This window comes from Elephantulus edwardii, unplaced genomic scaffold (genome assembly GCF_000299155.1).
Source record: "Elephantulus edwardii isolate Elephantulus edwardi_28Jun2011 unplaced genomic scaffold, EleEdw1.0 scaffold00006, whole genome shotgun sequence".
NCBI classification, from domain to species: Eukaryota; Metazoa; Chordata; class Mammalia; order Macroscelidea; family Macroscelididae; genus Elephantulus; species Elephantulus edwardii.
This window is the reverse complement of record NW_006399756.1, coordinates 30590708-30606766: the sequence shown is the minus strand read 5'-3', so window position 1 is coordinate 30606766 and position 16059 is coordinate 30590708. Positions and strand designations below refer to the sequence as shown.

At 43.1% G+C, this 16059-nt stretch overlaps 1 protein-coding gene across 1 annotated transcript in view; it reads right to left on the bottom strand.

Moving 5' to 3' along the window:
* Positions 1-7396, bottom strand: part of SEC31B (SEC31 homolog B (S. cerevisiae)) — a 29883-nt gene extending 22487 nt beyond the window's left edge. The window contains 2 exon segments of the mRNA XM_006880026.1: positions 5892-6015; positions 7318-7396. Coding sequence (XP_006880088.1) covers positions 5892-6015; positions 7318-7396 — 203 coding nt within the window.
* Positions 7397-16059: the final 8663 nt, after the last annotated feature.

Below are 16059 nucleotides of genomic sequence, written 5' to 3'. Positions count from 1 at the left end.
AAATGTGCTCTCCCCTCTGACTTGTGAGGCTGCCACACCACCCATGAACTAGAGTTTACATGGACAGAAGGCAAGTCAATATTGTAGCCAGAGAAGCAAAGAGGTCACTCAGGAAGCAGAGGAGACTATGGTCAGCGGGTGTGGGTCACATGGGAATAATAGAAGTTGCAGTGACTTCCGGACGGTCAGAGCACATGACATATAGATCAGAATATGGCATCTGGACACCAAAGGATTAGGGAAGATGGCAAAGTAACTTCAGCGTATCTGAAATGCACAGCACAGGTTGTGGCTAAATAATTTCTTTATAGAGAGAGTGCATTTCCATTGTTAACCACTTTACTAGTGAGAGTAAAAGCTGGTACATGAGAGTGAAGGCTGGTACATGAGTGAGTCTTGAACGCGAACACGTGAGTGAGTGGGATGCCAGTGAGAGCTACACAAGGAAGCTGTGTTGATTACCAAATGGTCTCAAAGAATGTCAATCACCTCTGCTCTTTAATTAAACAGAGAGCAAAAAATAGCTTGTGTGCACTTCCTCTCTAGAGTTTACTCTCCTGTTCCTGTTGTATCTCACTCACACACATGCTCTCTCTCTGTTGGTACACAAAGTAGAGAGGGGAGGGGAAAAAACCCAAACAACCTGTTGGATTTAAGTAAAAGGCACATGGGTGTTCATTATACTACTCTGTAGTTTTCCTACAAGTTGAAATTTTTCAAAGTGAAAAAGTTTTTTTAAAAAAACTATTATCTTTAAACCTGGAAACAGGAGCTACTAAAGTAGAGGCTTAAGGAGAAGGCATTGGAAAAAAAGTTTGCACAGGAAGGTGAGGATTTTCAAAATATAAGAACAGAGGTTCTAAAGAGGTTCCCAGGTTCACAAAGACAAGGGGTATCGCAGAATGATGGGGTACACCTAAAGAGAACAGATTCTCTAACTCCTACCCAGACCTATAAAGTAGAATTTCCATAAACAGGCCCTCAAAAATCTGTATTTTTGGGGAGCTCTGGTGGCTTAGTGGCAAGAAGCTGCACTGCAATCCCAGAGGTGCACAGTTCGAATCCACCAGATGCTCTGCTGAGGAAGGAGGGACAATCTCCTCCTGTACCAGTCAGATCTGATTTGACGGTACACACACACACACACACACAAATAATAAAATTAAAAAAAATTTAAAAAAAAATCTGTATTTTTAACAAGAACTCTGAAGGCAATTCTAATGAGCAGCTAGGCTTGAGAACTACAGTGTTAGATACACCAGACCTGTTGACCAGCCTAGTACAAGAATGCTGTCAAGCTATTGAGTGTGTGTGGCAGACCACACATTGGCCTCTGACTCTTGGGTTATAAGAGGCCCAGAGGCTTTGTCCTCAGTCCCAAAATCAATGACATAAACAGTGTATTATTCTCTCCTAAGTCTTCACTCTTGACTCAGATTCACTAACAATGCAAATATGACTTGCTTCAGCACACAGTAATTCAGATTCATTCTGATCAAGTTCAGTGTCATTTACTCATGTACTTGAAGTATATCTATAGCTGTGGCTTTCCCCCACCTACACTGGGTGTTACAACATTTGTTTAAGTCAGGCATTTGTAGATAGACAATATTTTTATGATGTAACATAGACTGAAGGTAAAAGGATCATCAAGATTCAAAAGTAGTTACGTAAGATAATAGATCTGCTGGGAAAGGCAGTCAGAGGAAAGGAGATAATTTTTTAAAATAAAATTTAATTTTAATTGTGATTTTAACTAACATTTAAAGATAAGTTAGATTTCCACTCATTCATTGTTGCACATTTTACCCCTTTGCCCTCTGGAAGGAAGAGAATTTTTAAAGCATATATGAACTTGGTAATGAAGAGGCAAAGATGTAACTGTTGAGACCTCCTCATTCAGAAGAAGAGAAAAAAAGACTCAATGAAACAATTGGTTCAAAGGCCTAATGAATCACACGAACCATACAGTCTCCACTAGCTTGAGGCCAGAAGAATCTGACAAGTGTCCAGCTACCACTGCGTGCTGCTCTGATCTGCACCACAGAAGGCCTTGGACAGGATGGGTGGAAAATGCAGAACAAAATCTTAACAAGGACCAGACTTACTGATCTGACAGAGCCTGAGACTGTGGTCATCACACATCCTTCGCACATTGAACTCACTCTGCCAAAAGACATAAACAACAAAAACAAACACTCCTGAGGAAGGTGTGCCTCAAATAATCAACCATGCAAGAACAAAAAGGGCAGTGCTTGTCCAAAACCGAAGTTCAGAAGGCAGGCAAGACAGATGCATGGAAGGAGGGAATCCAAGGAGGAAGCAGGAAGTGGGGCTGTCACATTGAAGGCACTGCAACTAACGTTATGAAACAAAATGTGAATACTCGGTTGAATGGAAAACTAATTTGCTCTATAAACTTTCCCTCAAACCACAAATGAAAATAAAGATCACTCTCCGGACTATTGGACTATCGTCTTTAGTTACCCTTCAGGTCTTGAACGAAATCATGCCCGTGACTCAACTTTCAAACAATAGAGCCAAACAGTGATCTGCATCACCAGGAAGGAACGCATTCCTTGGAACAATCAATCAACCAAACACAATCAAAAGGGCAGCATTTCCAGAGGATAAAGCTCAGAAGGTGGGAAGGGATTGGAGAGAAAGGTGAAAGGAAAAAGGAAACCCAAGGAGGAAGTGAAAAGAATGTTACTGCAATGTGAAGACTGTAATCAATTTGATACAGTGATTGGGGCAATGGGGGTAGGTGTGTCAGAGTCAAGTGAGACTGGCTCAGAACAGGGCAGCAGGCTTCAGAGCTGTTGTACGTAGTAGGGTTGCTATGAGTCGCAGGTGACTCAACAGCACTTAACAACAACAACATGTCTGTATGAATTGTTGGATGAAACACCTGTTTTCTCAGTAAAGTTTAGCTCGAATCACAAATGACAATAAAAGTTAATAATAAGAGACATAAAGAAGAAAAAGAAAGAGGAGGCTGAACATAAGGACTGAGAGTGGTGGTGGTATGCGTCCTCAAATCGGCACTGATGCACAGCTGACCCTCCAGCAGGTCCTCAGAGGCAGTAAATCAGACAGGAGCAGATGGCCCATCTTTCTCCTGTGGAGCAGCTTAAAGATTCAAATCATGTGCTTTTGGGTTGGTAGCACAGCTCCTACCCATTAGGCCACCAAAGAGCTCTTAAAGGTTTAAGTCTTTTGAAACCACCTGTACCACCTCTTTTTTTTTTCACATAAATGAGAAAATCAAATTAGTCATGTAACTAAAGTTAACCAAAGTCATACAGCTTTATTAGTGTTATAGAAAAGCAATTGTGCTTGCCACTATACCACACAGGAAAAAAAAAGAGGAGGCTGCATAATAACTAACTGCTAATTGCAGCCAATAGTTTGTGAGACTAACCTTTGAGGAAATGATCTAACCTGGGCTAAAAAAAAAAAAAAAGAGAGAGATGGGTGTCTCAGACCCTGGAGCGTCCAAGATGATTGCTTCAGATCAGCCCTACTCGAAGTGCATCAGAGAGAATTTCTTAGGTCTCTGGGAATGAGAATCAATTCTTGAACACAAAGTGTAGAAAGAGAAAGTAGACATGAATTATTATCAATAGTGTCAATTGTATGATTTAGTCTACTTTCAAAGTTCCTGCAGGTTAGAAGTGGGCAAGTGGTTAGGAATAGATCATCTGTACTGGTAAATCCATTAGGGCCTAATGGCCAGGGGACACAGATGCTGGGACCACAAAGCAATATGAGATACTCTCATTAAACAACATATGCTGACCGAGATGGAGGTGGGTATCTTAAAATAAGGGGCTCAATAAAGGGAGAAGAATAGCAACCAATTTTTAAGTTAAACTGTGAAAAAGAAAGAAGAGAGCGCTTCTATCTAAACGTCTTAACTGCTACCTAAAATAGACTGAAAAATGCCTAGGCAGGTCAATGGTCATCAGATGGATAGTTGTAGTCTAGGCCAAGTAATTTCAGAAGTGAGTAGATAAGATAATTCATCAAGATGTAAGAAAAGTATTTATTAAATGGAATAGAAAAACAAATGGTATTATCACAAGATGAGGAGTTGATTCTTTGAACGCTGGCAAGGTTGGGAGTGTTAAATGGTGCAAGCACGATGGAAGATGGTATGGCAACTTTCTTAAAAAGTTGGAAATAGAAATACCATTTGACCCAGCAATTCCACTCCTAGGACTATACCCTTAAAAAACCAGACCTGCCACCCAAACAGATAGAGGCTTTTTATTGCTGTGCAAAGAGACAGACTCAACCCAAGTGCCCATCAAATGAATGAAAAGAAAAACTATGGTATATTCACACAATAGAATACTACACATCGCTGAAAAACAAGGAACTCATAAAAAATTATACAGCATGGATGACCCTGGAGGACATTATGCTAAGTGAAATATCTCAGTCACAGAAAGACAAATACTGCATAATACCACTATTATAAAACAGGACTGACATGAGTGTTGGGGGGAAACTAAGAAAAGAGGAGATAAATAATGAACACTGCATTGGAAGAGATGAAGGAAAGAACTGTTTAAAAGGAGTATATGATTAGGCATTATCTGTATGACAACAGCCCAGAATAAGAAGTGCACAGCAAAGTGGACTAGGGGAGAGGTGGTGGGAGGAGGAAATTATACAACAAGGAATGATTTTTTTTTTTTTAAGTGAACTGGGGTGGATAGGGAGAAAAATGTGCAACAGTGAATGAATGAAAATCCAACTTTTTTGTAAACTTTTGTAAAATCACAATTAAAAAAATAGTTTTTTAAAATATAATTGAGTGGAAAATAAAGGACTGATAAAATTGACAACTCATTGGCAAAGCTAAGAAAGAAAGAAAATACATCAAGAAAAGGATTTCTAGTTATACTTTTTAAAAGACAGAAACTTTATTAAAACAGTCATGTTGTTGTTGTTGTTGATTGCCTTCGAGTCCAGGACGACTCACAGTGACCCTATGAACAAAAGGCCTGAAAGCCCCTCTACAACCATTGACATTTATCAAAGTTCATTGAGTTTCCGGAGGCATGTTGTTTAGGAAGTGGATGCCACTCATGCTTCCAAAAAACAGTCATATATGTGTATCATTCATACTGAATATATAACTTTGATACTATGAATTTCACATTCTCCCTAATGGTATAAAAACTTACGACACTGTTGCTCTAGACAGTAATTCTGTCTTGCCTTCATAAAACCTATTCATGAACAACTGAAGAATAGGAAAAAAGTAAGCTTTGGAGTCAGACAGGCCTAGATTTAAACTGCAACTTCTTAGAGTTGCATTTGTCTCCTGGGGAAAACAGGGCTAGAGGTACTTAACTCATTCTTTGAAGAATGAGTAAGATATCACCCCTCGCACAGTACCTGCCATGCAGATTTGTTCTCAATAAACAACAGTACTGAGTCTTAGAGATCTGGCAAAGCCAGAGAATTAATGAGCATCCAATCAGTGCCTGCCAGCAATGAGGAAAGGGGCATTCGTCCTCCTCACTGGCAGTCAAGGGAAATATTGTGTAAGGTGGTTATCTTCACAAGAGCCAAGGAAGAAAGCCAAATCTCTGGGTTCAAGGAGTGATCAGGTCCACGTGGGTCCAGGCATGTGTGAGGCATTCCTATCACATGTCTGACACAGCAACTGCTGTGGCTGACCAAAAAGAGGTGGGTGGCTATTTTTAAGGACGATTTTACAAAGTTAACCCAGAGTTAACTTTTCTACAACTTGGCAAAGTTCCTTCTTCCCACACTTGTCTTCCTGGAAGCTCTAAAAAAAGCCACACTCCTCCCCTGGCTCCACATCACGATACGCCCTGCTTATCCACCCATCAATAGTTCATACATAATACCTGCTCGAAGCAGAAAGGACTCCCTTGCATTTCAGGTCCAGAGAGGGGTCCTTGAAATCAACCTCAAAGATTTCCAGTGTGCCGTTGGTGCTAAAAGAGGCATCTAGCTGCTGGGCGGATGTTCCTGGGCATAAGAAAAGGCAAGAAACAGCACATAAGCAAGGATGCATGTGTGAGAATTTGAGGTATAAAAGGGTGAAGGTGTGGAGAGGAAGATGATGAACAAGAGAAGACTGGAAGATGTACAATAGCAAGGAGTTGGAAACAACCTAAGTGCCCATCAACAAACGAATGGCTAGAGAAGCTGTGGTATATTCGCACAATGGAATACTATGCTGCATTAAAAAACAAGGAACTCATGCAATATTATTCAAAATGGTTGACTCTGGAGAACATTATGCTGAGTGAAATATCCCAGTCACAAAAGGACAAATATTACATGATGCCACTGTTGTAGAATGGGACTGTCCTTGGGGTTGGGGAGAGACTGAGTAAGATGGGTTCAATAATGTATACTGCACTGAAACAGAGGAGGGAGAGAACCGTTTAAAAGAGAGATGTAACTGGGTATTTCTGTCATCACAGGAGACTAGAGCGAGGGCTGCATGGTGGAGGGGACCTGGGGGAGGGTTTGTAAAACAATGAAAGAATCTTTTCTTTTACTTTTCCATAATTTTTGGACTCATGTACTTATAACTTGTTAGTCAAATTTGTGTCTTCTAGGTTGCAACACCCCCATGATACATCTTCAAGGATATGTACATGTACAGCCAAGCACAATCAATAAGAGTGCATCTGAATTCCAAAATCAATCTCCATAATAGTCTATGTGTTTCCTACTGCCAAAGGGGCCCTTTAGAGTAGTGAGAGAAGATCTTCACCCTGAAACCCACAGCGTCCCTTTTCAGCAGGAAGTAGCTAAGAGAATACGCCATCCCCTTTTCCTTATGACTCAGGGTGAAGTCTCTCTCAGGGAGGAGTGATAGGGAATGGCAAAGGATACACTGACAAAGAAGATTAATCAGAACTGGCTTTGACAAGCACTGTGGCATTTGGACAAGAACAAACTGGGAGGAGGGTAGAGAGAATAATGCAACAATGAATGAGTGGAAGCCCAAAATCTCTGTAAATGTTTATGAAAATTAATAAAATATAATTATAGAAAAAAAAAGAGAAGACTGGAAGATGTACTCTTTCTCGATGGTAACTGAAGAAAGCAAGGGAGCATGAGGTGCCTAGCTTTGGGTCATATTCCAAGGTCACCCCAAAGTGCTCCAAACACTCGATATGCCCTGACTTTTGCTGAAAGCTATCTCTTGTCCGTCTGTGATCCAAAAGCTTCCTCGTGCCTGGTGGGAACACTGGGTACTAAGTTCCACATCACGTAAGGGTCCCCGGTGGATCCTCCCCCACAGTAGCCCTGTACCTGTTGCCAGATACACAGGGTACTGGCTAGCTGGGCTCCATGCTTGCACAGCTGGTCGCTCGAGTTCTTTCAGCTTCATGATCTGTCCTGTATGCGGCAGAAAATGGGCATGGCCCTCAGCTCACTGGAAACAGAAATCAGCAAGCTAAAGGCCACTTTCAGAGAACATCTGTGGATCAGGATCCTGTGTCTTTCCCTCCACCACAGGATGGGGAATTTCAGGGCAACACAGGGTGGCAGATACATGAGAATTTGCAGATCTGTAAGGACAGCCCATTAACAAAAATCGAACACTTTAAACTCAAAAGGATAACCAACCATGCTGGTTGCCACAGGTCCAGTGGGGAGACAATCATTAGGTAACTTATCAGTGATCTCATCAATTCTCTTAGCTTTAAATATGAATTATGTGCTAATGTCTCAAACACTTAAATTGCCCACACAAATCTCCTTCCTGAGCTCCTAGCTCCTAATCAGGTATTTCTACCTGAAATTTTACATAACAAAGAAACGAAAAATGTGGACTGTAGTCAATGAATTCTCTATCCTTCTGCCTTCTTCCACAGATACCTTCTTTACCCTCCAGTTTTCTTCAGCTTGATAAAACCTCTCAATTTCTCAGACTGGAAAGTGACCCTTGCCATCTTTCTCTCCAATTCTTTTCAATCAATGGTTAAGTTATTCTGATTTTATCTCCTAAATGTATATTAATCTACTTTTTGCTCCCTCTCTTGCCATTACTCTATTTGAAGATGTCTTCATCTCTTCCCTGGAAAACTGTAATAGTCTTCTAACCAGTTGTCTCCCCTTTATGCTGCCATCCTCATTCATTCTCTACATAGCAGGAGTAAGCTTTTAAAGTGAGTACTGGGATTTCGGCGTGCTCATATTGAAAATCGTCAATGACTTCTACCACATCCAAAATAAAATGAAAACTCTTTACCCTGCCCTGCCCAAAGGTTCCAGTCTATCATTCTCTTTATCTTGTACTACTTCCCTGCCTTACTCATTTTGCCCTGGTCACTCTGTACTATGTGCTGTCTAGTTGCCTGCAACTCACAGCAACCCTATGTACAACAACTCTGAAGCCTGCCCTATACTGAGCCAGTCTCACTAACTCCAACTCTCTTACCCCCATGACCCCAGGCACTGTGTCAATCCATCTCATCCCACCTCTTCCTCTCCTGCACTGTCCCTCCACCCTTCCAAACATGATGTCCTTCTCCAAGGACTGATCCCTCCTGGCCATATGCCCAAAGTATCTGAGATGTAGCTTCAAAATCTTTGCCTCCAAGGAGGAACTTGGTTTCTCCTGGGTTACCTCCCCACCTTAGAGCCTTTACAAATGCCGCTCCCTAAGGAGCCCTGTTGGTACAATAGTTAAGACTAGCCTGCTAACTAAAAGGTTGGCAGTTTGAGCCCACCTAGCAGCTCTGTAGGAGAAAGACCTAGCTGAGGAAAAAAACCAAAAAAATCAAGATTAAAAGACAGAAAACCCAATAGAAAAGTTTTGTGTTCTCACCTGGGGTTGCTAGAAGCTAAAACCCCACTTGGCAGCACCTCATGGAGTACCCACACCCAATTTTTTTCACTCCTTGCATGGCTGGCACTCTTGTACTAGGCTGGACTTTCCACCCCTTCACAGAGGCCTTTCCAGACCACCCAATAAAAATCAACCTCAGAGTGCATGCTTCAACAGCACATAATAATAAAAACAAACAAAACAAAAAAACCCCACCACCTTAGAGGTCTTTTTGTGCCCAGAAATTTATAACTGTGTATATACTATGGGCTCTATGAGGAGAAATGTGGGGTCAAGATGGGTGGACGAATTATCAACAATCTGCGTTATGCGGATGACACAACCCTGCTTGCTGAAACTGAGGAGGACCTGAAGCGCCTGCTGCAGAGTGTCAAGGGCTGCAGCCTACAATATGGATTGAGGCTCAATGTCAAGAAGACAAAGATTCTCACCACTGGACCAATTGGCAGCATCAGGATGGATGGTGAAGAGATTGAGATTGTACACAGCTTTAGTTTGCTTGGCTCCATAGTCAGCAGTCTTGGCACCAGCAGCCAGGAAATTAAAAGGCGCACTGCCATGGGAAAGTCTGCTGTTAGGGACCTCTCCAAAGTGCTGAAGAGCAGCGGTGTCTCTCTGGAGACTAAGGTGCATCTGATACAGGCCATGGTCTTCGCAATCACCTGTTATGCATCAGAGAGTTGGACAATGACCAAGGAGGATAGAAGGAGAATTGATGCCTTTGAGCTGTGGTGCTGGAGAAGAGTATTGAGAATACCATGGACTGCTAGGAAAACAAACAGATTTGCCCTGGAAAGGGTTAAACTGGGTGGCTCCTTGGAGGCAAGGATTCTGAGGCTCCGTCTAACTTACTTTGGACATGTTGTGAGGAGAGACCGGTCCTTAGAGAGGGACATCATGCTTGGGAGGGTGGAGGGACGGCGCAGGAGAGGAAGGCCCTCTATGAGGTGGATTGATTCAGTGACTGGGATAATTGGGATGGGAGTGTCAGAGACAGTGCGATTGGCACAGGACAGAGTGGAGTTTAGGGCTGTTGTACATAGGGTCGCTATGAGTCGCAGGTGACTCAACGGCACATAACAACAACAACAACATATACTATTATGTTTTTCTTTCTAATATGTAAGTTTCTGGAGAGCTAGCACTGTGTTCAAGGTGAAGCCCAGAGAGATGCGATCTTTGGGTCAGCAGCACAACTCTTCATACTCTAGGCCACCAAAGTTCCCTATGTTATAACTAGCATCTAGAATACAGTAGGAAATTCGGTAGATTCTTGTGGTTGAGTACCGTGGAGTTGGAACTGACTCATAGCTAACCTTCCAGCGGGTTTTCAGAGGTTTTAATTACCCCAAAGGAAACTGCTCACCCTTCTTCCACGGAGCTGCTGGTGACCTCGAGCTGCATGCCTTTGGAGGGCTGCAAAGTGTCTTACCATTAGGCCATCAAAGCTCCCTTTAGTGGCTTAGCGGTAAAGAATTGTGCTACTAACCCAAAGGCACATGGTTCAAAAAACACCAGCTGCTCCATGGGGGAGAAAGATAGGCAATCTCCTTCCCTGCAATTAACTGCTTCTGAAAACTCACTGAAGAGTCAACTATGGGCTCTGTTCCAACTTTATGATACACAACCACAACAACAATAAAATACAGTAGGTAGTCAATGAATGAATGGAGACATCCATTTCCAACCTAATCTGTGTTCAAGATCTAATTACAATAATCTAGCAAAGTGGCAGAAAGGGTATGGGGGTAGGAAACACTACATTCGAGTGGGACCCCCTGTGAACTATTTGAGCAAACCAGAGTTAAGACAATCTCACTAACAAAGATAGGAGTTAGTATTACCCAACCCTCTCACAACATTCTGGGGTTTATTGAGCACAGGCTAGGGCAAGATTCAGAGAAGTTGTTCGCAGGGTTGCTATGAGTTGTAGTGGAGTCAACAGCACATAACTACTTTCCAGGCACACATAAAGTTGTCAGGAAAGAACCTTTACAACTGTGGGAAATGGAAGAAGTGGCTAGGTGCTACAATTACTGTTTTTATAAGATATTGAATGAGGTAATGCATCCTGGAGGTCCGATTTTGCAAGTTTTGGTCTCTCTCAGCTTTTTTTAAAAAATAAACTCAGAGATAAAACTTTATAAGTACATTTCCAGGTTCCTATGCATTACTCATAAGGACCTCTGGTGGCCTAAGTGTAAGAAACTACGCTGCAATCCCGAAGAAACACAGTTCAAATCCATCAGCTGCTCCACAGGAAAAGAATGGGCAATTTCCTCCCCTGCGGTTAACTGCCTCTAAAATCCTACAGTAGAGTCAGGTATAAGTTGTTTCCAACTTGAAAGTACACAGCAGTAACATGCAGTTACTAAAAAAATTGACTTTCTCACATTGATTCTATGTTAACACAAATACTGCATTTTCAAGCACCCTAAACTTAGGAGCCTGTTCAGTGTCCGAAATCTGTTATATTTTCCATGAGGCACACGGGTTCCTCTGGACTCAAGAGATATGATTGTGTGGGACACACCTGTTACCCAGGGCTTGAGAGATCACATGGGACACCTGTGCCTCTCTGGAGTAGGATTGTTATGTGTACCATTGAGTTGGAAAAGATTCACAGCTGCCCCTCCAAAGGGTTTTCATTGGGAGGTGACATTTAAAAGAGAGACATTTAAAAAAAAAACAACAACAAACAACCCTCTAACTGCTGGTTGACCCTTCATTGGGTTTATCACAGACTACAAATTGAATGGGAGGAGATTGCTCATCTTTCTCCCTCAAAAGAGCTAATGGATTCAAATCACCTGCCTCTGGGTGCAACTCCTTACCCATTAGGCCACCAAATGCACCCTACTAAGGGCTGGTAGCTTAGTGATAAGAAATTGTGCTGTCAACCCAATGATTGAACCCATGGTTCAAATCCACCAGCAATTCATTAAGGATGAGCAGTCTCCTCCCATGTGATTTACTGCCAATGAAAACCCTTTGGAGGGGCAGCTGTGAATCTGTTCCAACTCAATGGTACACATAACAACAATCCTACTCCAGAGAGGCACAGGTGTCCCATGTGATCTTCTCTCAAGCCCTGGGTAACAAGTGTGTCCCACACAATCATATCTCTGAGTCCAGAGGAACCCATGTGCCTCATGGAAAATATAACAGATTTCGGAAACGCTTCTTGATTTACCATTAATGAAAAACCAAAAAGAAATTCTAAGTGGAAAATAAAGCGGTCACGAAAGGGTTAATCTCTAAGGCGCTTTCCAGTCTGTGGAAAATTTAGGGCTATTAATTAAGCCAAGATCTCCCCATTGGACCTCTAAGGACGGGTGTAAAGATACATCACAAATGCTGATGTGTAAGCACACTACACTCTTCGGTCACCAGTGCCACCTGCTGGTCACAGCCATTTTCGCATTTGGGGGGAATTATATACATTACATACATATATATATACCCACTGCCAAGGAGTCGAACTGCTTACCTTTTAGTAGGCAGCTGCGCACTTTAATCACTGCACTACAAGTGAGGAAAGAACCTTTTAAAGATAAAAGTGGACGCTGCGATTTGCACTGTACTTACGACTTGCAAAATGTCACTTAATTCTCACTACAGCTCTACAAGGTGACTACTATTATCCCAGTTTTAAAGCAATTGCGTAGGCGGGGTTGTGACGCCCAATCAGCCCCCAAAGCCAATATTTTTAACCATTACACTTAACTCCATAAAGTGATCAAATCCCTGACAGTCTGGGAATTGGGCAAATGGGTCCTTAATTCTATTTAAAAGCACTTGTGCCTCAAAATGCTCTGTCGACGTCAATCAAGGGAGAGGCAACGTGTGGACCTTAGTAGCAGCCCTGGGAACTAGAACCAAGAGCCAAGCAGACGCGTGCAGTCAGGGAGGGCGCCTGTGAACGCCAGCAGTGCAGGCCGTGGGTAGAGGGGTCTGCACGGTTTCTGTCGACCTGCCCTCTCCCTCTAGCGCCACGCCACTGTCAGCACTGACCGTCCTGTCCGCCGGGCCAGGACGCAGACGGGCCACTGCAGGCCCGGTTCAGGTCGGGGTGGGAGCGCGGGAGGCACACTCAAGCAGCGCTCAGTTGCTACTGCCAAGTGGGGGCACCCTAGCACAGCAGGTGGCATGGTGTCAAATGCAAAGCAAAGGCGCATATAGGGGGTCACCAATTAGAGAGCCCCAAGGGTGCGCTGGAGCGGACACCGAGGCAGGGGTCTAGATAAAGAGCAGAGCGAACTCCTCCCAGCACTCTGCAAGCCAAGGGGAGCGCGGGCTTCCCCGCTCTGTGTCTAACTCTCCGCTCAGGACCCCCAGACAGGCAATGACCACCAACCTGTTTGGAGAGCCCAGGTCAGGGGTCAAAGGCGGTGAGCCGGAGCTCGCCCTTTCCAAGGGCTTTAGGGTTCTGCGGGGCGCTTGTGGACGGCGGCTGCAGAGGGTCAAAACCGTTCCACAGCGGCCGGGCCGGGTCCCGCTGCCCACGCGCGCGCGGGATAAGCGAAGACTAGCGCGGAACCGTAGAGAAGAATGTGTCTTCGTAAAACAGCTTTTCATAGAGCTTCCTTCACCTGCCCCGGGACTGCAGTGGGTCAGATCCTGCGCCCAGTAAACTCTGGTCTCTTCTATTTAAACTAGTCTTGGAGGTGGGGCACACTAAAAATACCTAGTTATTAAAGAGTGAGAAGATTCCATCCAAGCCGCAGGAACTCTCGGTGGAATCTTGCTTGAAAACGTTAAAAACAGTTAAGGCCATAAATAAGCCGCAGTGAGTAACCCTGAAGCTCAGGGTTGATGTCCTAAAACTTGGCTGATCTTAAAGGTTATAGGTATGCGGAGGGCGAGAATTACTGAATTTTCTGGAATGCTTCGGGCATACGGGCCAGGTGTTACTTCTTGGAGCTGCGAGAAGACAGATCACGTTCCAGCGAGGCAGAGGGCACCTGATCAGCTAATAAAGGGCCTTGGCCCCCATAAGGGAGAAATATATGGCAACTTGCGTCCATAAACTTTTGTGACAATACGGGGCCGTATCACTCCGTCCTATAGGTTCACTATAAATCAGGACTACATTCTATGGCAGTAGGTTAGGCCTTATGTCTCCCACTGCCTAAGAATCAAAGGCTGCGGTTAGAGGAAAGGGCTGGCTGCAGATTGTAGAATAGCCAGTTTATCTCCGATAACTAGAAGTGACTGAAACACCTAAGTAGGGATGCGCTCATGGCTGTTATTTTGAAGCTTGCACTATGGAAACTCTTAATAGCAGAGCTGGAGGCAGGGGCTTGAATTTAGAGACAAGAGAAATCAGGTTAACAGGTGATGAAAGATTGGAGGAATATAGTTGGCACTGATTGTAGAGAACTGAGCCTCTTGGGACTGATTAAAAGAAGTTCAATTATTATGGCCTTGACCCGGTGAGACTATAAAAATGATGGTGTTAATAGAACTAGAAAATTTGAGGTGGGAAGTGGTGGTTAAGATCATATAGTTCTTGTGTTGAATTGTCCTATAAATAAAAATGTCCTGTAGGGAGCTGGAGTTCTTAGACTCGTTATTTCATTCAAAACACTCATTTAATTCTACTGTATTCTTGTTTGAGATAACTTCCAAAGATGGGGCATCATTTATCTTATGGTGTTAACAGCCCAAGGGGGAAGTTTGAAGTCAGAAGACAATCTAGACTATTATCAGTGCCTGGCCCACACTTCTCATCTTTTAAACACCCAGTAACTATTTCTTGAACTTAGAACCATTAATAGTGGATATTGAGAGGACTGAAAACCACCTTATGAAATGAGGCAGAACCACCACTGATGGAGTGCTCCAAAAGGGAAAAGAAAAAAAAAAATTGAACCAAAGTCCATTTCAAACAGAGCATGGGTTTTGTTGTTTTTTAAAAAAAAAATACATTCTCAACTTATCCCATTTGACATCATCCTTCCTAACTGCTGGCCTCCTGTTAACTACTTGAATTATTTTTGTCAAGTTTATCCCCCAGGCCTACAAGTGTCTGAGATATTTTAGACACACAGTTTAACAAATGATTGTCATATACTCAAGACTTGTGGACTTCAAAGAGAGACACTCAGCACATCTCAGCAAGATGTCTTTCCCTCCCTGGATCATGACTAAAGAATACTAACCTAAATGGACCTACTTCAGCAGGGTATAGGGAATGCAGGATTAGTGCAGATTGTTTTCAGGTCCTCCGATTAGATCTTTAAAGGAATTGGGCAGAGAACAAGGGTCACTTTAAAACAGATCCTGCTAAGTAGATGCTCAATAACAGGATTTTGTTTTAAAGGAGCCCTGGTGGTGGTACAGTGGTTAAATGCTCAGTTGCTAATCAGAGGTTAGCAGTTTGAACCCACTATAAGGAGCTGTGCTGCCAACTCAAAGACAGGCAGTTTGAATCCACCAGCTGCTCCAAGGGAGAAAAATATCATTCTCTTCCCAATAGGATTTAGTCTCTGAAACCCTCTGGAAGGTCAGTTTTGGGGCAGCTTTAACTCAACAGCAATGAGTTTTTGTTTATGGCTACTCCACAGGAGATGTGATAGTCTGCTTCTGTAAAGATGCTCTCACTGCCTTCAAGTCAGAAACCCTGAGGCAGTTCTACTCCATTCTGAGGCAGGGGCAATGGGTTTTTAGTTGGGTCCTTTATAAGGCCATTATTAGAACCTAGATGAATCAAGGCAACGACAACTATGCATGGATTCAGTAGTAACTCGCCGAACTGTGTTTTAGTTCACAAATAATACAGGTAATGTAAACTTATTAAGAAGCTGTGACTCAGAAGTTGCTCCAGAATAAAGAATACGTATAACAGAAATAAAAAGAGAGGCAGTTACAGCCCTAGGCCAGTCCAGAAAGAAACTCTATTTACCCTATACTGTTATTGGAATATGTTAAACTACGTTTTAAGACTATTGCTATTAAGATTCTTACTGGGAAATAAACCTCGTCCCACTGGAGAAGTCAGGAAGACGTCTTCCTTTTACCTTGGCTCGGCTGCACTGCTTTTCCCACCTGCTGCACCACCGAACCCTCAGCCATCTTCAGAGCCCCAGAAAGAGCCACTGATCATTGCCTGTGTTTACCCTTCCCCCACTCTCCTATCTTTTTAATCACAGAACAGGAAAAGAAGGGAGGGATCCCAGGCAGTAGACAGAAAAGAA